At 29.6% G+C, this 25,816-nt stretch overlaps 1 protein-coding gene across 4 annotated transcripts in view; it reads left to right on the top strand.

Annotated features, from left to right (window-relative positions):
• LOC117168097 (adenylyl cyclase 78C-like) overlaps positions 1 to 25,816 on the top strand; it is a 57,153-nt gene that overhangs the window by 17,880 nt on the left and 13,457 nt on the right. For all 4 annotated transcript variants that reach the window (XM_033353465.1, XM_033353467.1, XM_033353466.1 and 1 more), the window contains 9 exons: positions 3,644 to 3,834; positions 6,338 to 6,536; positions 13,278 to 13,436; positions 14,803 to 15,032; positions 16,864 to 17,000; positions 19,907 to 20,213; positions 20,308 to 20,517; positions 20,659 to 20,756; positions 20,876 to 21,328. In XM_033353465.1, the coding sequence (XP_033209356.1) occupies positions 3,644 to 3,834; positions 6,338 to 6,536; positions 13,278 to 13,436; positions 14,803 to 15,032; positions 16,864 to 17,000; positions 19,907 to 20,213; positions 20,308 to 20,517; positions 20,659 to 20,756; positions 20,876 to 21,328 (1,984 nt within the window). The remainder of the gene's footprint in view (positions 1 to 3,643; positions 3,835 to 6,337; positions 6,537 to 13,277; positions 13,437 to 14,802; positions 15,033 to 16,863; positions 17,001 to 19,906; positions 20,214 to 20,307; positions 20,518 to 20,658; positions 20,757 to 20,875; positions 21,329 to 25,816) is intronic.

Raw genomic sequence — 25,816 nt, 5'->3', positions numbered from 1 at the left:
TTAAACAATAAACAATATTTTCTAATATCTTTTTTTTTATCCAAACTTTAAAAGTTTAAAAAATGTTTGAAAAGCTATTTGGTCGTTTTTCAAAATCAGCATTACTGAAATCCATTTTCCATAAAACCTACTCTAAAGTTTTTTGGTTTGCTAAATTCGGATTTGAGAACAGAATATAAAAATTTAAATTGGAAGAAACCGTACTATAAAATATAATTGATAATCGTAAATTAGGAGGAAAAAAAAATTAAAATAGCTACATTGGCTTTCATACAATTTTAATTTTAATTGGCCTTCAGTAGTCTGTAACTTTTATTTTTATTACGAAATTTTGAGTCATTCTGATGTTCTCCATTTTCGACACGGTACCATTTTCAAGACATTTACGATCGAAATTTTGGCGACTTGTTTCGTTTTGAATGTTTATTGTTTAAAATAATGAATTTTTACACGTCTTTTTTAAATTGGCCTATCTTGAATATTTCCAATTGAAGGAAGGTTTTTTTGGGTCCCGTTTAAATTTAAAGATTTAAACTTGAATTTTATAGATTTTTAATGAAAAATTCTTCAATTTTGAAGAGTTACAAATGAAAATCTTGAATTTGTAAAATATAGAATTGCAAATTATCCAATTTTCAAGATTTATATTTTATAGTGCTTGAACGGTTTTTTTTTTAATAGAATAGATAAGCAGTTCAATTTCGAAGATTTACAATTGAAAGTTTTTTAATTTTAAGACTTACAATTGAAAATTCTACCATTTTTAATGTGTATAATTTAAAATGTCATTTTTAAAGTTTTTTCGTATAGTTTAAATTTTAAGATCTGGAATTAAAAAAGATTCAGGTCTGAAGTTTTAAAATTATTCAAACGCTATTCGATTTTATAGATTTCGAATTCAAAATTCTTCATTTTGAAGGGTACAAATGAAAAATCTTGAATTTTGAAAATATAGATTTACAAAATGTTTCATTTTTTTGAAAGAATTTTTCTTCTTTGTTAAACAATTTGGTTAAATATTCATCTTTTTTGGTTGAGAATTCAACTAATTTGTTGAATTTTTTTGGGATTGGGGGGGGGGGGGTAAAATTCAACTGTTTTCTTATTTAAAATTAAAATCTTGTTTAGTTGAAATAGCAGCTATGTAATTTTTTATTGGAAATTTGAAAAATCATAAATTAATTTATATTTACAGTTGACCTACTCAAAAAAGTTTTTTATGAAATAATTTCAGTTTCAAAAGCTTTAGTGTTGCAATTGTTTAAATATTCTTCTATTTTTTCAAATGAACTTAACAAACAAAAAAGAAGTAGAAAACCATTCTGATATTTAATCAAGCATTTTCCAGTTTCTTTCTTTACAGTTTGAATTTGAGTATTTGTTAAATTGTTTTTAAATTTGGTAAAATTATTATTTTTGATAATATTAACAAAATGCAGTAGAGATACGGATTATTTAATCCGTAACTTGTATTAAACAATCGTTAAGTACGTGAAAAAATTACTTTTTCTTATTCTCCTCTTACAAGTTGCTCACTTTGAGAAGAATATTCGAAACCAAGGTTATTTACAGTTTAATCAATGAATGCAAAAATATTACACGGGGAAGCAGAAGAACCTTAATATAGAGAGTAAATAGTCCGAACATCAAAAGTTCGTCAATAGATCAATCTACGTATTTCGAAGACGCGAACAATATAACATAAAATGCAGTACTGTTATATTCCCAATATAAAAAAATTCTAAAAAAGGTAAATAATTTTATTACAGAATTTAAAAAGAATATTGCCAGATTATGGTAGGTCATGAAATGTTCTTATAATTTGGAAAATCGATGCGTCTCGAAAACGGGAACAAATATAGCAGATACATTACTGTAGTATTCTTAACAGTAGCCAAATTTGTCTCATATAAACAGTATTAAACCATTTCTTTATAATCTTCATAAATTGGTACTAATAGGTCATAAGAGTTTCAACAATAGGTCGATTAGTGCGCCTTAAAGACGCGAACAAATACGCTTGGTATCGTATTGTTGTATTTTGAATATAAAAAAAAGTTTTTCTCATATAAACAAGGTAACCATTTTTTTTTAATATCTAATTTTAAGTGCAAAAAAAAACTAGTCTTAAGGTAGTTGACGTGCCAAAAGTTAAATATCCGAAAAAAAATAGTTTTTCTATGAGTTTAAAAATCAAGATATTATAACTGATGTCATTTCAAATAAAAAACATTATTTTTTATCAAAAATGTCAAAATTCACACCAAAACATGAATTTTATCCATGTTTTTTGCAATTGAATTTTTCTAACCGTCGCTTCTTTCCAAATTTTCAAAAATAATTGCATTTAATTAATGACGGCTTATTTTTCTCGGGAAAAAATTCGTTTTTAACAAATTGTATTTTTAAACTCATCGGGTCGAATTATATCGAAATATGTCAAAAAGTAGATTTGTAAATTTAGGTCATCAAAAACTCTATGAGTCTATGTCTATGAGGAAGCAAAAGGAATTAGGAAAATCTCTACGAAATATCAGAATCGATTTTCTATAATATTGTTTGTAGGTATTACTTTCTCTTTAAAACGTAAAAAGTGTTATTCGATCTTTATTTATCTTTGGCATTGGCTCTTATTGACTAGTTTGTGCAATGAAATTCTGGTCTACTGATTCTCATTGAAATAGTAATTGGAATTATCTCCGCTAAACAAAACAAATATCAGGATGGCCGCTGAACCGGGAAGCCGGGAAATGAGAGGGAATTTATTTTTTGGCCAAAAAGATAAGTTATTACTAAAGATATGAATAGGAAAACTCACGAATAATCAAATCCCTAAATCTAAACGATTAAGATATTGTTTGGTAATAAAATACTTTTAATTAAACCTATTTGATATTTTATTAATTATTTATTATTGAAACGGTGCTTTAATTGTTTAAATTCAGATGTATTAATATTTGGAAATTTTTCTGTTTCGGAAATTAAATAGTGTAATTATAATTTTATCCAACTACCAAATTTGGACCACAACAAACAAGCAAAAATTGCTCTTTTTTATTTTTGTCTGAAAATTTTTAAAAATTTATTCACAATTTTTTCAGATTGCAATAGGAGCATTTTTTGTTTGTTTGTTGTGGTCCAAATTTGGTCGTTGGATTCTTGGTTTTTTCAGGTGTTTGCATCAATTTTATAATCCCAAAAATGGTATTTTTCAGGATTTTTACTCTTTTTATTTGAAAAAATTTAAGTTTAAAAAAAAATTAGCCCATTTATCTCCCAGGTTGTCCTAGGGATATCCCGAGATATCCAGAATATCCCTGGGACGTTTCCGAGATATTCAAATGATCCAAGTGGAATATAGAAAATGAATTTATATGCTACTTGGGACATTTTAATATCCCGGAAATAACTCAGAGATATCCCAATTTCCGCCTTGCGGGATATCCGACGGTGTATCCCTGGATATCTTTGGGACAATCTGAGAGATAAATGTGATCAAATGGAATATTCCGGTATATCCTATTGCTGTCAGGGCTCTTCATTTCATTTGCTTGCAATTATATCCTTTTACACATTTGCAAACTTATTGATTGATTCTTCAATTTAAATTTGGTTTAATATATAATTTTTTTGTTCGTCACAGGTTTCATAGTAGCTGGACTGGATTTTTCTACTCAACTGCGTTTGACGTGGTACATTTTACTAGTCGTTTATGCTCCTTACGCTATGCTTCCTCTTCCTCTAAGATGGTGTGTTCTTGCTGGTTTCGGAACAGCCTTCACTCACCTGTTCATGGCCATCGTAACTTTGGCAGCAGATACCAGATTTATAAAGGTATCCCTTTTCTTCTCCAGTAAAAAATGAATTATCCTCTTTTGGTTTTACATTTTGAAGTTAGATAGATTGTGAAAGAACAAAAAACATTTTCTGGCAGGGCGATGCCCATTTGATAGCCGTCAAATTGGCTCCTCTTAAAACCTCCCTCCCACCTAAAAGCCTTATTTAATATAAAGACGGCTCATTAGGTAGACACCCTGTCATATTTAATATGCCTTATTTAATGGGCGATGACCATTAGTTTGCGTTCTTCCTGCTTTCTCGACCCCCACCTACCCAACTTCCCCTCACGCAGCTGAAAGGATCGCCAGACTTCTGCTCTTGTTAGCGGGAGTTCTTTGTACTTAGTACTTAGTGATTGGGCCCCCTGATATAGTTCTTCCGAGAATTGACGCCGCACCCCGGGTATAAGTCCAAGAAGCTACGGGGCGTGTGGGGTGGTCACTCGGGCGTGACAAAACAGGAGCATTGCGATAAGGCGCTGTGTCCTAACGATCTACCTTTACAAATGCGTCATGACGTAGCAGTAGTTCACTCGATGTGGGCAGCACACGCATAGTGAATAAGCAGGATGGCGAGCTCACTGATTCACTCATCGGATTATTTCAAATGATATGCTACGGTTTAAAATTAATTATCTGCTATACGATTTCTTGTCAATATTTAATAGAACAAAGAAAACAAAGAAGAAGAAATATTGTCTATCTCACATGGTAGAAAGAGAGGTTCAATCGACTTCAGACATCGGGAATTCCAACCTTTCAATCGACAAGTGTTGAGGTGAGAATTGTGAAAATTGTGTTTTTCGTGGAAAATTAATTTTTTATTATAAAAGTAGGTAATTTCCTTTTAAATAACTTCTTCGTATGTCTGGTTATGAAACTGCGTCTCATGCATTATGCGCTATACACAAAAGTGCGTGCTTCCCAATTGAAGTGTTGGCGTGATGTGTTTTGGTGCAAAAATAATGTGCTTTAGGATGCTGCTGTCTCTGATCAATGTAATCGAGTGAGAGACAGAGTATCTGGAACGATTATTCAAGGAGAAGCTCTCTTTCTCAACGAGATGCTTAACGGGTCGCAAGCATTTTAAGTACGTAAGCAGAAACGACATATTTTAACGTTGAAAATTAGTGTAAGTGTACTATTAGAAATGTTCGTTTCCTAAAATGAAGATGTATGTAGGAAAATTAAGATAAATTTAAGAGAACTCTGTTACTAATCACGTAATCTTCAGTTAAAATTTCGGAATTTTCTATTGAATTATTTTAAATTCATCTATTTTTTATTTCCGAAGCTTCGAATTGTACGACATTTTCGACTTTTTAAAGAAACATCGCTTAAAATTGTATCGTTTTACTTTGTAATACTCATTGGTGCATAATTTTTTTGTTTTTATAATACACCTTTAAAAATACGGGAAGAATTCAGCTTTTAACAATAAAAAAAATATTCAAATAAAAATGTATTCAGTTTTGAGAAAAAATTCAAATTATACATACTTTCTAATTCCTTATTAGTTAGCCTTTAAATAGAAAAGATTTAAAAATGTTCTGCTATTTCTCTGGAATCGCAAAAACTTTTCAAATTTTAAATTTATTAAAGCAATTAACATGGCACTTAATTTCGATTTTAACTTATTAAGATGAGCACCATATCGCTGAAAACTTAAAAAATATAGATTTCGAGAAAAACAAATATTTCTAAATTAATATTTGCAAAATAAATTTTTTTTTGGTTTCGTACTTTATTCCTCATTAGGTACAAAGGACCCTGCTGGCAAGGTTCGGCCACAACTTAACAAGAGACTTAATGGGGTGCATGCCTGATGGTTCATCCATATATATCAAACTAATATGACAACGTACGGAAAAGTGAAAAAAATGATTTTTTGCTATAGTTTTTTGACTTACGTGTAAAAATGTGATTCAATGACGGGAATTATTCTCTCGAATGTACTAATATGAAAATTAAAAGTGGTTTCATATATCTTATTAATATAATTCTGAGTGGGCACAGGGAAATTGTGAGAAATTCATCATTCTCACTGGGAATAGGGAATTTTCCAAAAGAATTACAATTCTGACTTGGAACAGTGAATTTTCTAAAAGCATGGTAATTCTGAGTTCGGACAGTGGATATCAAAGAATGATAATTTTGTCTTGGAATAGAATTAGAATTTACATAAACAATCACTAGTCCAAGTCAGAATTCGTCTGATTATGAAAATTCCGTGGAGAATTGTAATTTTTACTTTGAGATAGGGTATTTTAGTAAATAATTATAATTTAGTGTTTGAGTTAGGGAATTGCAGTGAAGAAATATAATTTTGACAATTTGGTCAGGAAATTCCAGTAACGAATTAAAATTTTTACTTTTAATAAGGGAATTTCGTACAGATTTATAATTTTGATTTTGGGACGCCTTTGATGGTCTGCATTTGTTAACGATACTTCTATTTTATATAATAAATTTAAAATATTAAATATGGTTCGACCCAGTTTCAGGACTTGGTCTGCATTGTAAGAATGCTATCGACGAACGTCCTGCTCTATTTTGCTGTCAATTTGGCTGGAATGTACACAAAATATCTAACAGATAGGGGACAACGTCAAGCCTTTCTGGAAACACTTCGCTCGATGGAGACTCGGCAAAGAACTCAGAGCGAAAACAACCGTCAAGAACAGCTTCTTCTTTCTGGTGGGTTACTTTGCACATATTGACTAAAATGATCCGATTTCTTCCCTTTCTGAAAGAGAAGCCATAACAAGAAAAAAAAACAAAAAATAATCACAATTAATAAAATGCCTTCCCTACTTTTCCATCCCTACTCTCCCTGCATCCCCCTACTTCCCTTTACTTCAGCCTTCGCCAAGTCTTCACTACCCCCCAATTTCCCCTCATTTTCCCTATTTCATCTACTTCTTCATTTTCCTTCACTTTATCTACTTTCTCTTCGTTCTTTACCCTACTTCCCTCCCCTCATTTCCCCGCACCTCACATATTTCCTCCTTGCTTCTTTTACCCCCGCCCCGTTTCCCCTAATTTCTCCTAATTTAGATCCCCTTATTTCACCCATTACCCATCCTTTATCCAACTGTCTCCGTATTAATTTACCATTGCTTCCCCTATTTCCCCTACAATCATTTTTCTCACTTTCTCTCATTTTCCTCCATTTCCCATACTCCCCTTTACTTTCCCACCTTTAAATTTGTGTTATTTTGAAAATGAAGTTCTTGGGTGGCCCTGATATAATATTCTTGCCAGTATTTTATTTGTCTTTTATTTCTATGTCTATGTTATTTTTGTTTTTCTTTGTTTGCAATTGCTGCATCCTGGCAGTTATATTTTTTATTAAACATTGTATTATTTGGTTGAAAATTCAACTATTACTTTGAAAATTCGTCTTCTCTGGTTGATAAATTAGCTATTTTGTTGAAAATTCATCTTTTTTGGTTGAACTCAACTGTTTATTTCAAATTTAAATGTTTTCTGTTTGAAATATCTACTCTTACATTATTCGTTCAAAATTCTTTTTTTTTTGTTGCAAATTAGACTATTTGGTTAAAATTTAAAGACTTAGTTAAAAATAATTTTGTTGGTTAAAAATTCATCATTTCAGTTGAAAATTCATCTCTTGGATTGAAACATGATTTTTTATTAACTGAAAATGTAACTGTTTCAGTTGAAGATTCATGATTTTAGTTTGAATTTTATCTTTTTGGTTAAAAGTTTAACTTTATAACACGTTCGTTCCGCAACACTGCTCCGACCCAGGTTGCTGATCAATCTCTCTAGCAATCACCCCAAGCGAAGAATCTCACGAAGTCGTTATGTAAGGTTCCCCACTTGGGTCCATTAGTGGCCAAGGTCTTTTGTTTCAAGCTTCATTCACTCTACTGACACTCTTTTTATTAACTATTTGCCGGCATACTTTCCTGTCCTGGCATACTTCTCTAGCTTCTTTTATATCCATGCGTTTTTCCATGCAGGCTCTCGTGTTTCTGTGACTTCTTATGTCTCTTCTAACTAGGGTCTCATTCACACATTCTAACCATTTTTTCCGCGGTCTACCTCTGGGCACGCTGCCATTTACTTTACCTTGATACACTTGTTTCGTTAGTCGTTCATTTTGCATTCTCTCAACATGTCCGAACATCTTAACCGATTTCTTTCCCATGTGTCTACTAGCGTCTCTTCTGCACCACATTCTTTTAGAATTATCTCGTTACTTACTTTGTCCATCAGGGTTTTCCCGCATATTATGCGCATGAATCTCATGTCAATTGCGTTAATTGTACTCTTATCTTTTTCTTGATAAGTCCATGTCTCGCTACCTTATAGTACAGTCGGTACAAAAATAGAATTATGGATTGCCATTTTAGCTTTATTTGATATATTTTTACTTCTTATAAGGAGTAACTGCTTGTTGAAAATTGATATTTTTAATTGAATATTCAACTATTTGGGTAATAAAATATGAATTATATTGCTAAACATTTTTTGACTAAAATTGAACTTTTTTGTTGTCAATTCAACTATTTTGCAGAAAAATCGTCTTTTGGCGTAAAAGTTCATTTTTTTACAGAATATTAAGCTTTCCCATTTTTAGTTGAAATTGGATCTTTTTCAGTTGAAAATTCCACTGTTTGTTCGAAAACCATATACTTTGTTAAAAATCATGTATTTTGTTAAAAATTCATTTTTTTGTAGTAAATTAAGCTTCTTGGCTGAAAATTCGTTTTTATCTATTTTTTTTGTAAATATCAACTATTAAATTTTTCGTTGAGAAGATTTATCTTTTTATTGAAAATTCAACTTCCTTCTGAAAAAAATCTGCTTTTTTGCTTGAAAAGTCAGCTATTTGATTAAAAATGTCATTATTTTTGGTTAAAGATTATTTTTTTGTTCGAAAATTCACCTTTTTCGGTTGATAATTCGTCTATTTGGACAGAAAATTCGTTCTATTCTATTAAAAATTCAACTGCCTTCTGAAAAATTAAACTATTCAGATGAAAATGCAACAGTTTTTGGTTAAAGTTTAATCTTTTTTATTTGAAAATTCTAATGTTTTATTCAACTCTTTAGTTGAAAATTGAACCATTTTGTTCAAACTTAGCTTTTTTTTGGTTAAAATATCTGCTATTAAATTTTTCGTTGAGATTTCTTCTGTTTTTAAATTGAACTTTTCTGGAAACTTTTCTTAAGAAAAAATCGTCTTTTTTCTTGAAAATTCGTTCGTTTGGATTAAAAATGCATTTTTTCTTTTTCTTTTTGAAAATTCGACCATTTGGTTGAATGATCTTTTTTGCTCGAAAATTCAACTGTTTTATTGAAAACTCGTCCTTTTGGATTACAAATTCATCTTTTATCATAGAAAGTCATCTTGTTTGATTTAAAAAAAAAGGAGAGACCACCCTAAAATAGATAATGTAGCTACAGTAGATAATTATTAATAAAAAAATACTAATGGAAGTAAAAAAATTAATTTAATATAATTCATAGTTAAGACACTATATGTTTTAATAAATTGAAATTAGAAATAATGATTTTAGGTATATTTGTTCTTTTAGTTATTTATAATCTATTCTGGGTTAATTATTTATTATAGGGCGGTGTCTTCCTAATTTGAAATTTTAATCTGAAATTATTTTATTCTGTTTATAATAAAAAAAAACTACGTTAAAAAGGTTTACGAGTTAAAAATTCTGTTCTTTGAATAATAATAGTCGGAGAAATCAGGGAAAAGTGCGGGAATTTTTAAACATAAGTTCTTCGGTCACCCTTTTAGAATTCTAATTATTTCGCCGGGTTCTATTTTAGTAATATTTCTAACTTTTGATGGGAAAGGCGATTTTTTTCCGTTGATGTGGTTGATGCTAGTATTTATGTGAATATTTATATAGATTTTATGTGAGGTGTTGGGAAGAACAGAACTGCGAGAGAGCAGCTTATTGGCCCGTGCAACTTGCTCATCCAAGTGTCAAAAGGGTCACTAGCCATTCTCAGTCGATTGCGTTATTGATATTTTCCAAGGGCCACATACTTTTTTCGAACCTCTCCCGCATCGATCTCGAGTCGAAAATAGATTCATTGTGTACATTAATCTCTACACTGTAAAAAAAATCTATTGAATTTTACATCTCTGGTGGATGTAAATAAAAGGACCCTCGTGTATCGGAGTAACTTTACGAATCTGTTGTGATAAATTAAAAAATAACTGTTGTGATATTTCCATTCGGCCGATAATTTTACATGCGAAAATGTAAAATTCATTATGTGAAAGAATAAAATAAAATAATATTTATCAGGGCGACAGGTTTCGAACAATCGAAGCTCAAACTTCGTAGAATTTCATGGAGATTGAAGAAACACAAGCCGGACACGTTACCACTTACCTAAAACACATAAGATACTATGGGTATTTTTTTGATGTTTATATATTGCGCAACAAAAATATGAAATATACGTTTTTAATAACCGCATTTTTTCCGTTCCAAAAGCAGAAAATGTAAAAGGCAAAATAGGAATAGCTCGAATTCGGTCTACTTTGTGTGAAAGCTGACAAAAAAGTTGAACATAGCTGCCAATTTCCTCGCATTAAAAATAAAAATGCTCAAAAATTGAAGGATGAAGGCATCGATAAACAACGAACACGAGAGGCGCTTTCGTATTCACATATTACTTGATTAATTATTCAAAATTTTAAATTAATTATAAATAAAATTTTTTACAGTTTCCGCCAGGGTAAAATTGAAGATCTTTGGTAAAATTAAAAATCTCAATGTAATTTTCAATCACAGGAAAGTGATGTTACCGACGCATGGTATTTTTACACGCTGCGACTGAATTTTCTCTTCTGAATGTAAAATTCGTACGAGGGAATGTGTAATTTTATTTTTATCGAGTGTGTAATATTACACTGCTGTTTGAGGGTCCTTTTATTTACATCGCTAGAGGTTGTAATTTCACATACTTTTGTAAAATCACAAATAATTCGTCTAAAAATTCAATTGTTTGGTTGAAAGTGTAACTGTCATTGTTTAAAGTTTAATCTTTTTTGTTTAGAAATTCAAAAATTTGTTAAAAAATTTAACGTTTGTAGATTGAACATTAAACTACTTGGTTAAAAAATATAAAAAAATGGTTGAAAAATTATTTTTAATTGTTGAAAATTCAACTATTTTGTTAAAAACTCATTTTTTTATAGAAAATTTATCTTTTTGAATTTAGAAGTCTAAAATTATATTTTTTGTTAAAAGTGATCTTTTTTTTGGTTAAAAATGCTTATCGTTTGATTAAAAATGTAATTATTTTGTTGAAAATTTGAGCAATTTTGTTGAAGGGTCATCATTTTTGGTTGAACATTCTATTAAATTCTTTGTTGAAAATTCAAATTTTTGGCTCAAAGTTAAACTATTTTGGTTGAAAATTAACCGTTTTGTTAAAAACTCATAATTTTGGGTTGAAAATTCAACAGTTTTTTAGAAAAATTATCTTTTTGTATTAAACATTTAATTATTTTGTAAAAAAATCGTTTATTTATTTATTTTTTTAAATTCACCTATTTTTCTAAAAATGAACTTTTTTTGTAGAAAGTGTATGTTTTCGTCTTGGGAATTTATCTTCTTTTTTTATAGAAAATTAATCTCCTTGACTGAAGAATCATCTTTTGGATTGAAAATTCAGTTGTTTTGTTAAAAATCTGTATTTTGTTGTTGTTGATAATTTAACTATTTTGATTTAAGAATCAACTACTTGGTTCAAAAGGAACTTCTTTGTTGAAAATTCATGTTTTCGTGTTGAAAAATCGTTTTTTTTGGTAGAAAATAAATTTTCTTGCTAAAAATTCATGTTTTTAGTTGAAAATTCAACCGTGTTGGTAAAAATCGTTTTTTTCTTGTGTTGAAAATTCCACTATTTTGTTAAAAAACCAACTTATTTAGTTTAAAGTTAACTTTTTAATAAAAATGTATGTTATCGTGTTTAAAAATGGTCTTTTTGATTTGTAAATTTATCAATTTCGTAGGAAATTCAACTATTTGGTTGAAAATGAACATTTTTATTAAAAATTCATATTTTGGGGTTGAAAATTTAATTTAGTTTGTAAGAACTTAGTTTCTCTTTAGTTAAAAAAAATTTCAATCTAAAATTTAACTATTCCTTATTTTTTTTAAATTGATCTTTCTTTGTAGAAAATTCAAATATTTGGTAGAGAATTATCCTTTTTGGTTGAAAATTCAACTATTTCGACTTGAAATTTTATGAATTGAAAGCGTTTCAAATTGAATTCAATATGGTATGCACTATGCACATTAATTAAATTTCCATAAAATGTCACAACTTCAGAAGACTTTAATAATAATAATAATAATAATAATAATATAATAATAATAAAAATAGTGGCTCAGTTGGTTAGACACTCGGACTTCACCTCAGAGGTCCGAGGTTCGATCCCTGAGCCGGTACCTCTAGAAATTTTTAATGTACCTTTACTGAGGTTCTGGTGGTTCGGAACCCACCTTAAGCTGTATGTCCCCTCATCGTGTACTTGACTGCAACACAGTCCGTCAATGATGGGTTAAAACCAAGCTTTGTCCAATATGTCTGGGCAGACTACTCTCATCAGATCTCTTGATTGCATTATAAAAATGCATCCGTGACTGATGATATATACCGGGACAGCCTCGTGCAAAATGATCAAATAAAAATCCAAGGCTAACAAAAAATGCCTTCGGCATATTGGGCAGTATAAGCCTGTGACATTTCAACACAGAAATGTTTTTAGAGCCTGGGTTGCTAAGAGCCTCGGTGGCTAAGAGCTTCGGTGACTCAGTTGGTTACACACTCGGACTTCACTTTAGAGGTCCGGGGTTCGATCCCTGAGCCGGTACCTCTAGAAATTTTTCAATGAACCTTTACAGAGATTCTGGTGGTTCGGAACCCACCTTAAGCTGTAGGTGGTCCCCCCCCCCCCATCGTGTACTTGACTGCAACCCAGTCCGTCGTTAATGATGGGGTAAAAACCGGGCTTTGTCCAACATGTCTGGGCAGACTACTCTCATCAGATCACTTGATTGCATTATAAAAATGCATCCGTGACTGATGATATATACCGGGACAGTCCCCTGAAAATTGATCAAATAAAAAAAAAAATCCAACTCTAACCAAAAATCATTTTTTGATCAACAACTAGTAATAAAATCATTATTCTGCATTATTCAAATTAAAAATCATTTTGTATTTACATTATCGGATTTCTTGAGTCTTCTGAAGTCCCTGAAGTCAGGGAAGCCTTATGAAGTCACTGAAAGTATTTTGAAGTAACTAAAGTATTCTTCTTTTTTGCTGCAAATTTTATTATTTTTTTAATTTCGTTGAAATAATATAAATTAAAAGAGGAAAAATGATTATTAAACCATAATTTGTCATATTTTCCAGTATTGCCTGATTTTGTTGCAAAGGAAATGATTGGAGATATAGCTAGAGAAACTGCACGAGGTGGCCCAATTTCTTTTACACCAAATCAATTTCACAGGATATACCTCCATCGCTATGAAAATGTCAGTATTCTTTTCGCTGACATTAAAGGATTTACAGGTATTAAAGTAACATTATTTATCAGAGGAAATTAATGTACATATTTCCCTGAAAATATGGATATTCATCCATTTCAAATCCCGCAGTTTCTACACTTGAAGCCGTAGAATCTGTTGAGGAGCGAAATATGTTGTTAAAAAAAAAGTCTTTAAGCTTCAAAAACTTGTGACCTAATTTATATATTTTTGGTTTAATTTTAATTTTTATAGCGCTTACTATCTTTTTTCTTTTGTAATCCACCAAAAAATTAAAAAAAGGTTCAAAATTAACAAAATTTGCACGGTTTTTCTGCAAAAGTTAAAAGTCAATTTTCTGAAAAACGCATACTTATATTTTTTTGCAAACTTTTTAGTGAATTTGAACTTTCTTTAGGAAGAAGTGTTGTAAGTTTCCTTCGGGCTAAATCAGTTTACGTATATACATATATATTTCTTGCTCTTCTACTATATCTTGTATCTTTACGAGAAAAAAAATTCTATTTTTGGAAAAATAAATTCTCCCGCCCTCAAAAATAGTTTAGCCTCCATAAAGCTGATACTATGTTTTCCGTATATAAGCAGATATTGTACGAAAATAAGTACAAATAAAAAAGATTTTTTCCAGAAAACTATTCTTATTTTTTCTTCAAATTTTGAAAACAGGAAAAAATATTTACTAGAAAACCGCATCTTGTTTATTTTAAAACTATTTTTGAGGCCGATAGCATTTTTTCCCTGATAAGATTATTTTTGAAATTTTCTCGTAAGCGATTCAATATATTATGAAAAAGCAAGAGGTATTTTTTAAATAAAATTTTCAGGCATGCAAACTTTCATGAAAGATGCGTTCATCTTAAAATTTTTTCGTATCTGCCGTTGTTTGCTAAAAAAATCAGAAAATTTATTTTTACGAAAAAAAATTCTTTTAGCCACAAAATGTATTTACCTTGCATAAAATTCACAAAATGTCTTCCTTGTAAATGTACAAATTTATCACAAAATTGGTAAAAAAATATATGTGCTTTTTTTGGGAAAATAGAATTTTAACAAAGTCAGAAAAACTGCTGCCATTTTGATAATTTTGAAACTTTTTAATTTTTTCGGTGGATTACAAAAGAAAATATTAAGTGCGAATCAAAAGAAAAACGGTAAATATATTAATCAGGTTAAAACTCATAGAGGTTTAAACTGTTCAAAGAAAAAATGTGGGGTTCTTTGAAAAACAAAGCACAAAATTAAAATACGCATAACTTCGTAGAAAAAAATTATTTTTTGCAAATCGGAAGAATACATATTGCCTAATTTTCGCCACGAAACAATATATTTTGTCATGATTTGAAATGGATTTGGTCCAGTATTTTTTTATATCCATCAATATTTTTTTTTAGCTTTGGCGAGTCATTGTAGCGCTCAGGAATTAGTCAAAGTTCTGAATGATTTGTTTGCTCGTTTCGACAAATTATCAGCTGAAAATCATTGCTTGCGAATAAAACTCCTAGGAGATTGTTATTATTGTGTATCTGGTTTGCCAACTGCAAGGAGTGATCATGCTCATTGCTGTGTCGAAATGGGATTACATATGATAAAAGCAATTCGAGATGTCAGATATACGACGAAGGTATTTCATTACTTTTCACTTTGCAACATTTAAGTGATAACAAATACATATTTTCATTAACAATAGGCTTGCTAAAGGTCCAGAATGATAAACTAAAGTTCATTTTAATTTTAATTAGACACTATTTTTCCACTATTTTGAAAAAATGACACTGAAAGGTATTATTTTCTTACCATTTTCCTCTAGTGCCACCTATTTCTTTACTTTTCCATGAAAAATCATTTTTGAGCTTCTTCTGTAATTGACTAAAATAATATGTCCGGCATCATAACGAGTGAAAAAAAAAAATATTTTCATTTTAAATTGAAAACAGCTAAATTGAAACAAAAAGGACGAATTGCTAACAAAATGAGGTTTTCGCATAATTTGATTTTTAATCGTGAATAAAAATTGACTGTATTCAAATATCATGTTAAGTGATCAAAATTGAGTTTTTCTATATCTGCCTTAATAGGTTAAGCCATTGTGTAAATAAGAATTATGTTCTAAATACAATTATAACCATTTTTAATTTCCAATCTGGCTTAAGTACATCTACCTTAGTTGAATCCTAAACCAATAAATGAATTGTTTACACTGTCGATTAAGTTTTTACAACAACAACAAAATAATTCTCAACAAAATACACACGTTTTTGACTAAAAGTTTGATAATGCAACCAAGAAGATGAATTTTCTAATAAAAAAAGAAGAATTTTCAACAAATGACATAAATTTTCGACTAAGTACTTTATACTATAAATGTGGTGTTATTCCATATTTTATTTGAATACGTTTTAGTTGAATACATTTTAGTTTATATTTTTTTCGAAAGATTTTTAGTAGTTACATTTTTATTTTATCAAATTAATTTTCAATAAAGAAACGAATTTTTTACAAAAGTTTAATGTTGTACCAATTAGTTATATTTTATACAACGTGGTTAAATGTTCAAGAAAAAAAGTCGAACTTTTTACAAAGAAGTTCATTTTCAACCAATCAGTTGAATTTTCAACCAAAAAGACGAAAATGAATTATTTTTGCTTGTAAATGTCCCCTTTTTAGTAGAAAATTAATTACCTGGTTGAAAACTCTTATTTTTTGGATTGAAAAATAAATTGTTTTTGTAGAAAATTCATACATTTGGTTTGATAATTCAACTTTTTTTTGTTACAAATTTATATTTTTAGCTTGAAAGTCAACTTTTTTGTAGAACATTCGTTTTTTCCGACTTGAAAATTCAACATTTTGGATGAGATTTATGTTATATTAACCGAAAATTCTTTATTAATTGAAAATTCAACTCGTCTATTGAAAATTCCTTTTTTTTGGTTGGAACATTAGTTTGCTTTTATTGAAAATTCAACTAATGCGTTAAAAATTCTTTTTTTTTTTTGTTTAACGAGACTGTTTTTGATTGAAAGTAAAAATATTTTTTGGTGGAATAATGAACTATTATATTTTTAGTTAGGAATCTATTTTTGTTCATTAAAGATTCATTACTTTGTTTGCAGATTTAACTATTTTAATGAAAATTCCTTTTTTAATTCGTTGAAAATTAATTGTTTTAAATGAAAATTTAATTCTTTCATTTTTGGTTCTCCAGTTCTAAGTTTATTTTTATACCTGAAAGAAAAGTTTCGAACAGTTAAGAAAATAAAATATTTGTCAGCGAAAAGTCAGAGAAAGTCAAGGGATTTCGAAATTGAAAATTTGTAGCAACACTGTCACAATTTTAATTTTGAATCAAGAGAAATAATTAAATTTGGTTCTAATTGTCAAGAAAAAAGAGAAAGTTAATTTAAATTTTGAAGTTTCAGTAACTCTCGATATTTTTTTTAATTTCTTAATAGGTGGATTTAAACATGAGGATTGGAATTCACAGTGGATCAGTACTTTGTGGGGTACTGGGTCTTAGAAAATGGCAATTCGATGTCTGGTCTTATGACGTTACACTTGCAAATCACCTGGAAAGTGGAGGAGTTCCTGGGTAATTTATTATCTTATTTATTTAAAAGTTAAAAAAATTTTTACTGATCATTAATTTAGTTAACTTCGCATGATACATTTTTCGTTGAGATTAAAATAATTGTAATCGATTTAAATTAAGTATTCTCTGGTAAAGAACTTTATATTTTTGCAATTAATTAATTAAATTGTTCGACCAACAAATTATTTACAAACTAGTTTTTTAGTATGTATTTTATCAGGGTGTTCGCAGGTTACAAAAAACCTGGAAGTGAGGGCGAAGTGACGGAATTTTATTCGCCAGGGAAAATCAGGGATCTTAGGGAATTTTAGAACATTTTCAGAAATTAAAAAAATTTTCAATCATTTTGAAGTGACATCTTTTCAAATGATTGAAAAAAATGGAAAATTCGAAGGTATTTACAAGATATATCGTCAGATTTCACAGAATTTAACGGAATTTATAACGGGATTTATAAAGATAGACGTAAATTCAGACTAGCAAAGAGATATAAAAAGGTAGACGTTGATAGACGTAGGATAGGATGAGATAAAGAAGAAGAGATTGAAAAAAGATAGACTGGAATTTAAATTGACAGATAGAAAAGGCGTGATCTGGATAAATGTAGCATAGGATGAAATAGAGAAGATGGCATTGTAAAAAATAGACGTAAATTTACATTAGCGAAGAGATAAATCAAATACATTTTGATATACGTAGGATAGAATGGGATAAAGAAAAGGAAATTGAAAAAATACGGGGATTGATATTGCCAGAGATAGAAAAAGATTGACATGAATAAATAAAGGGTAGTATGAGATATAAAAGAGGGTATTGAAAATGACAGACATAAATTTACATTAACGAGGAGCAGGATGCCCGCTGGACCGGAAAAACCAGGAAATGACCGGGAATTTTCTGAGACCGGGAAACCCCGGGAAATGACAGTGATTTTATTTCTTGATCGGGAATTTTACGATTTTTAAAAAGAAAAATTGCACAAGTTTGATTTCAACAATTTTGTAAATAAATAAATTATACAAAAACTGAACAATAATTGATTTGACAAAACGATTCTAAATCCGTTCGAAATTTGAGAATGTCCAGATTGTAACTGTTTCAAATGGAAAGTCTTAATACGAATCGAGATTAATATAATATCTTTTATTCCGATAATTTTATTTTTAAATAAAAATGTTAATGATTCATCAATAAAATATGTTTAATTCAAAGTTTTAGGTCTTCCTTTATATTATTTTTTATATTAAATTGAATAAATTAATTAATATATTATTTTTATTAATTTTCTTAGCCATTAATAATTTCACTGTTCATTTATGACCAGTAAATTGAATACTTTAAAACTGAAACGTTTTACATAGAAAGCTTTGAATCTGTAGAATTTCGAAGAGCTTTTCAACTTTTAACGCTACAATTTGAATTGTTCTGTTTAAAAAATGTTTAATTTTGTGATTGAAATTGTTAATTTTTACCATAAATACCTATTGAATACTTATTATTCGTAAACTTAATTTGAGTAATTTCAAGAGATATTTCGTAGTTTTCAAAAGATTCAAAACTAATTAAAAACTTGAAATGTCTTTAAGTAATTGAAAAGAAGTGTGTTAACATTTTTGTTTAGAACGTCTAAATACATTTGAAAATTAACCGAATTTTTCCTACAACTTTTGGAAAATCCTGCAATACAATACAATTCTTAAAAAGTTTCTAAATTTTTTGGCTGAAATCTGCAAAAATCTACATTTTTTTTTTTAATTCGGCTGTGGGTATTTGCACCAATATTTCGGTACGAATTGCCTAATTTTTTAGGGTTATAAACTTTGTGTAAATGATTTGAAATTATTTCAAGTTCTAAATTTAATTTTGATATTTTTAAAACTTTTAAATATCTCTTAAAATTACTCTAATTTTTTCTACAAATAATAAGTGTTCCTATTGTTGTTTATAAATTTAAATTTTAAGGATTTTTTTTTAATTTGCAGGATTTTCTAAAAGTTATAGGAAAAATTCAATTAATTTACAAATATATTTAAACGTTTCGAAAAATTTCAACAATGATTTTAAATTTGGAAAAATATAAAACCACTTCTAGATTTCTCAATATTTTGAAATAAAATTTTTAAGTTGTTGAAGGCTGCCTAAACTATTTAAATTGATAATAATTTAACTTCTGATTAAAAAAATGGTTAAGTTAAAAAAAATCTTTTTTATTTTTCAATTTGTCTCGCTTAAAATTACTTAAGAAAATATAATTTTGAAAATTTGTAAAGTTCATTACTCGATTCTTTAATTTAGAGTATTGAAAATGTTAACATGAATTTATATTTTTGGAATTTAATCAAAATCTTTGAACTCTTTAATATATAAAAGTTCTCAATTTTGCAGTTTATCTGCATTTCATTAAAAATTTTCAATTGAAAAGTGTTAGTACCTTCCATTTCATACATATAAATTAAATTTGTTGTTTATTGCTTTAAATGGAAAAATGTTTAAAATAGAGTTCGATTTTTTAAATTTCATTGGCCGTGAAAAATGTTTGCGAACCGGGAAAAAACCGTGAAATGACCGGGAATATTTTTCGTCGATTAAAACGGCCACCCTGGAAGAGATAAATAAGATACATTTTGATAGACGTAGGATAAGATCAAATAAAGAAGAGGAAATTCAAAAAAAATACGGAGATTGAGATTGCCAGGGAGATAGAAAAGGATTGACGTGAATTTATATTGACAAAGAGATAAAATGGGGTATATTTTCTCTATAACTTTCGATCGTAAAGATTCAAAATGATTCAAAAAGATAGAATCCCTATCTTTTTATTTCCAGCAAGGCACTGTTAATTTACAATTTACATAATTTGAAAACTCTGCTTAAACACAATACTTAAAAGAAATTTTGTTGTGAAGGAGAGTTCATATATCAATCGACACATTGGAATGTCTGGACGGTGTCTACGAAGTTGAACCAGGTTATGGAGTTGAACGTGACAATTATTTAAAAGACAGAGAAGTCGAAACGTATTTGATCAAACAGGTCGAACCGCAACGAACCAGGCGAAGATATTCGGCACGACCAAAAATTTGCGCAGAGGACGATAAAAACAAAAAGAGTCTCAAAGTTAATAATTCATTAGGGGTCAATAATCCTTCTGGAAATCCTCCTGTTGAAGATGAAATTGGCGTCGACTGGATACCAGAGATACCTTTTGGAAATGTTTGTATCAAATTATTAAAATATTTTATATTGTATTTCCTATCTACTTAAGATTCTTTTGTTACAAAAATATTTAAAAAATTTACTATTTTAGTTAAACAGTGCAACGTCTGTTAGCAATTTAGAATCAGAATACTTAGAAGATGAAAATGGACCTGCTAAGAGTGTTAAAGATGCATCTACTGACGGAAGTCAAAAATGTCCAAAAGCTGCTGGAATTGAATTTGCTAGTAATAAGCGAATGAGATCTGCAAATATTAATACCTGGACCCTAAGGTATAATGATGAAAGTTTGGAATCAAAGGTAGGATTGATAAAAACTTACAATGAAAATACTTGTAAAATTCATTAAAGTTGTCAAGTTTAGAATTGTATAAAGAAACATTGCAATTCCTTCAAGTTTGAATATAATCAAATATAAAAATTATTCCTTGATTCAATCTAGTTTTGTCAACTTCGAGAGGACATGTTCAAATCGAATATGATCTGCTGTTTCGTTATTTGGTTGTTCATCGCAGTTTGTCAAGCCATCATCCTACCCAAGTAATTATTCCTAAATATAGCTTTCTTTTTCTCCATCTCTAGTATAAAAAAGGAGTAAAAATGCTAAAAATAATGAAATTCAATTCTCTCAGTATTAATAAAAAATTAATTAATTTCAGCTGCATTATTCTTTTGATCTCGCTGGTACTCACAACTTTAATTTTAATTGCTTCATCTGTTTTGGTGATGGCAGACGAGTTTAAATCACTACCAACATTTTTGAAACATTCTTCTTCAACACTCGTCCACAATAAACAACGTCGGACAATGTTTATCTGCAGTCTGATCAGCCTGATGGCTTTTACTTCAGTAATCAGTGTCGTAGCTTGCCCGGCTGGTCGGGGAAAATATTCCGAAATTTTGGTTCCTAAGGAAGCAGTTGATAACTCCACCGAGAGACCTGAATATCCTAGCCTAGACAGATTAATCCTAAGTTTTCTCGAAACTGCCTTGGCCCCTGATGGATCGGACACTTCTGAAATGAAAAAGAGACAGTCCAAAATTTTCTCTAGCCTCGGATTAATCGATAATGGAAATATCGTCCCTCAAAGTCCAAGAAGAGATTACTTCAGGTTCTGCAACTTTATGAATTGAGATGTAAATTTGCTGAAAGTAACGTTAATTTTCTCAAAGTGATTTTTTTTCAAAGGAAGCTTTCAGATTATGAATTAATTTATCAGGGATCACAGTCCGTCCCATTTTTACCCAATCCAAAATCCTTTAAAATAGGTGAAATAAAGAAATCTGTACTAAAATAGAGGAATAAGAAAGAGATTTCCTCTTTGTTTTAAATAAAACTAAATTGGGTACTAGTATTAATTTCAAATTGAAACGGTTTAAATTCTCTTAAAAAAAAAAGATTAATTGCTAACCAAAAAGGCGTTTTCACCACAAAAGGCGAAGTTTCATCTAAAATCATGAATCTTAAATAATAAAAATATAGTAGTATATAGTATTTTCAACAAGATAGTTTATTTGATTTTTTTAGTCAAGGAAGAAGAAAAACTGCAAGAAGTATTTGAATATATAATAATAAAACAGTTGAATTCGGTCCAAAAAGGAAAAATTCTTAACGAAAAAGATGAAGTTTCTTCAAAATCGTTGAATTTTCGACACAAAAGTTCATTTATAAACATATAGTCGAATTTTCTAAAAAAATAGTTGAATTTCTAAAATATGTACATTTTCAACCGGAGATGGATTTCCAACTAAAATAATGGATCTTCAAAAAAAAAAATGAATTTTTAATAAAGTAGCTCAACGTTTAACCACGTAGGTACCGTATGGCACCACGCGTTTTATCTCTTTTAAATTAATTAAATCAGTCAAGTTTTAATTACTTAATTTATTTGATTAGTTCTTTAAGTAATTAGTAAAATTAATAAATTAGCTAATTGACTTAATTTAATTTGAGGACTACAGCTGAAACATCGAAAAAGAATTGAAAATCCGCGACAACAAGAAATTCCGCAGCTGATGGGTTAAAATAAAAAAGATTTTTAAGCCAAGAAAGAGAAAATATTGCAGCTAAATTACTGAATTTTCAAGCAAAAAACACATATTAAGAAAATTTAATTATGAACCAAATTGTTATCTAATTTTTTTACTTTCGTCAATAATATATTTTTCAATTTATGTTTTTTTTACACTCTTATCTTTTTTAGCTAATCTTAATCCCCTTTCTCGGAAAAAATGCTTTTTTCAACTGATATTAAATTATTCAACTACCGAACCTCTGTGATCCCTGTTTATAGTATAATAGACACAGTTAAAAAACTACGTCACGCTATTTTGAAACCACTTCCCTTTTATTCTATTAATTAAAATAATTTAGATAGCATATTGAACTCAATATGAATTATCATGAAGTTAATTTTTCAAGCTAAAAATTCGAATTTTTTTAGAAAACAGTTGAGCTTGAAACCCGAAAAGATGAATTTCACCAAATAGTTGAATTATTAACATATCAAGATAAATTTTCAAACAAATGGTCGAATTTTTAATAAAAACATATCAATTTTCAAATAGAAGCAGTTGATTTCTCAAGCCGAATTTTTTAGTATAGAGTTTATTCTTTAACAACAAAAATTAATTTCCAAATAAAAAAGATTGAGATATGTCCTACCTTAACAGCTGAATGTTTAATCCAGAAGGGCGATTTTTCAACAAAACAGTTAAATTGTTGACCAAATAGATGAATTTCACAAAATAATTACATTTTCAACAAATTAGGTGCATTTTTGACCAAATAGTTGAATATTCAACCTTTTAATTGAATCTTCAAGAAAATAGTTGAATTTCAGACTGAAATGGTGAATTTGAAACTAAAGACATGAATCAAAGAAAATTGACAAATTTCAAGTTAAATAGTTGCATTTTCAACTAAAGAGGTGAATCTTTTTAAAAATGTATTGTTAGATGGTAGTTCAAATTTTAACCAAGTGGTGGAATTTTTAAAGCTTTTGTAACTAAATAGTTAAATTTTTCACCAAAAGATTAATTTTTAATGTATTCAACCCTACATTTATATCGTTAACCAAAAAAGATGAAACTTCATCTAAAATAGTTGCATTTAAAATAAAACTTAATTCACAATCAAATAATAAAATTCGTAATCAAAGGAGGTGAATTCTGTAACAAAAAGAATTTTTTCTTTGAAATAAAAATAGTTTGATATTTATATTAGGTTATATTAATTCAGTTTGCATATAAGTTAAAAAAGAGAAAAGGGGAAGTTTTCTGCAATTAGGGGAAAAGAGAGGAATTCTTTAAAAAAGGGAAATAGGGAAAAATTTCTGAAATCCCTAGACGCCTAAAAAAAACATTAAAAGCAAAAAAAAAACATAATAGTTCGATCATGGCTAGCCCGTTTTAAGTTCAACCCGACAAAATTTGCACATCCAGTTGTTCATTTGTACGTGGTTCGGGGATAGTCCCTGGTTATGTTGAGGCAACAAAGAAAAAAATCATACTACGCGTTTTTGAGAAAAAAGGTTTTTTCATTTTTAATCATTAAAAATCTCAGTTTTCTCGAAAACGACGCAAAACATGAATATCAGTTTAGAGTTCAAAATTCTTCAGATTCCTGAAATCTATTAAATTGTACCCTTTCCGGATATATATTTTGTTCGATTTAATAAATATATTTTTTAAATATAAAAAAATCGACTAAAATAGCATTTAATTTAGCAAACTGTAACATTTAAAAAAAATTAAATTTCATCTCTAAAATTGAAGAAATATAATTTTTACCGATTGAAAGTCTCATTTTTCTCAAAAGCAAAGCAAAATAGGAATAGCAATTCATAGTTTAAAATTAGTCCTCTTTTTAAAATCTATAAAAATGTATCCTTGCCAGATTTAGATCTTGTGTATTTTAATAAAAATTCTAAAAAAAAGTATGAAAAATATACTAAAGCGACTAAAATAGAATTTAGTTTTGCGAACTTTGAGAGTTTATTTTTTAAACTTTTTTTTTAAGTTAAGTATCCATATTCAAATTCGTATATTCTATATTCGTAAATTCGTAAATTCTATATTTTTTCTACATTTGTTCAAATACACAAGATACATATCTGGTGAGGATATCATTTGAAAGATTTCAGAAAGGTGGACGAATTTGAATATTGATATTCAACTGAAATTTTTTTTTTTAATAAACTTGAAGTTTATCAAACTAAATGATATTTTAGTCGCTTTAAGAATAGAAACAATTTTGAACTATGAATTGCTATTCCTACTTTGATTTGTTTTCGGAAAAATGAAATTTTCAATCGGTAAAAATGATCTTTCTTAAATTTTAGAGATGCAAACCAATTTTTCTCTACTTTGAAGGTCAGGAACCTTAATAATCTCATGGAACATATTCTTTACAAACCCTGTTTAAAACATCGGATATAACCCGGTAAGAACCCGGTTAGAAGTTGGTTATATCTGTCCGTAACCGGTTTCTAACCGGATTTTGTCCCCGGATTGTAACCGGTACCTAACCGGTGTCAGTCCGGTATACTGGAATATTTGTACCCGATTCTTAACCGGTTCTTCAATGGCGCCTATTTGAATTTCTTCCCCAGGATCTAGCCGTCATTTAACCGGTTCTTAACTGGATCCTCATAATATTCCTAATCGGGCTTAACCGATCCCTAACCGGATTTTGTACCCGGGTGGTAACCGGCACCTAACCGCTTTCTATCCGGCATCCTGTAATATTTGTACCCGATTCCTAACAGGTCCTTCACCGGCCCCCACACGAATCTCATCCCCGGGTTTTAAACGTCACCTAACCGGTTTGTAATTGGCTTCTCATAATATTCCTATTCGGTTATTAACCGGTCCTAAGCAGTCTCTATCTGGTTTTTTCTCCGATTGTAACCGGTACCTAACCGGTTTTTAACGAGCATTCTGCAATATTTGTACCGATTCTTAACTGGCTCTCATACGAATTTCATCCCCGGGTTGTAACCATCACCTAACTGATTTGTAACTGAGTCCTCATAATATTCATACCCGGTTCTTAACCGGTCCTAACTGATCATTCACCTTATTTTGTCAACAGGTTATAACTGGCACCTAACTAGTTTCTATCGGGCATCATGTAAAATGTGTACCCGATTCATTACTGATTATTTACCGATTCTTTACCGGCCCAGATCCGAATTTCGTCCCCTCGTTGTAACTTTTACCTAACCGTTTTGTAACTGGGTTCTCAAAATATTCATACCCGGTTCTTAACCGGTCTCTTACCGGATTTTGTTCCAGGTTTGTAAAGGGCACCACACAAGTATATAGCGTCTTTTAGGAACCGGTTAGAGACCAGTTAGAAGCTAACTTTGGTCTGAGAATATTTAATTTTTCTTTTCGATCGTCGGATAGAACCCGGTTAGGACCGGTTAAAGTACACACGAGTATCAAGTGTCTTTTAAGAAACGGTTTGAGACCAGTTAGAAACTAATTTCAGCCTTTGATAGTATTTAATTTCTGTTCCCAAATTCAGGGTAAAATCCGGTTAGGACTGCTTAGAACACACACCAGTGCCAAGCGCCTTTTAGGAACCGGCTAGA

Source organism: Belonocnema kinseyi, chromosome 2, assembly GCF_010883055.1.
Source record: "Belonocnema kinseyi isolate 2016_QV_RU_SX_M_011 chromosome 2, B_treatae_v1, whole genome shotgun sequence".
Taxonomy (NCBI): Eukaryota; Metazoa; Arthropoda; class Insecta; order Hymenoptera; family Cynipidae; genus Belonocnema; species Belonocnema kinseyi.
Note: the sequence above shows the minus strand (reverse complement) of the source record. Positions and strands in the feature narration are given on the sequence as shown.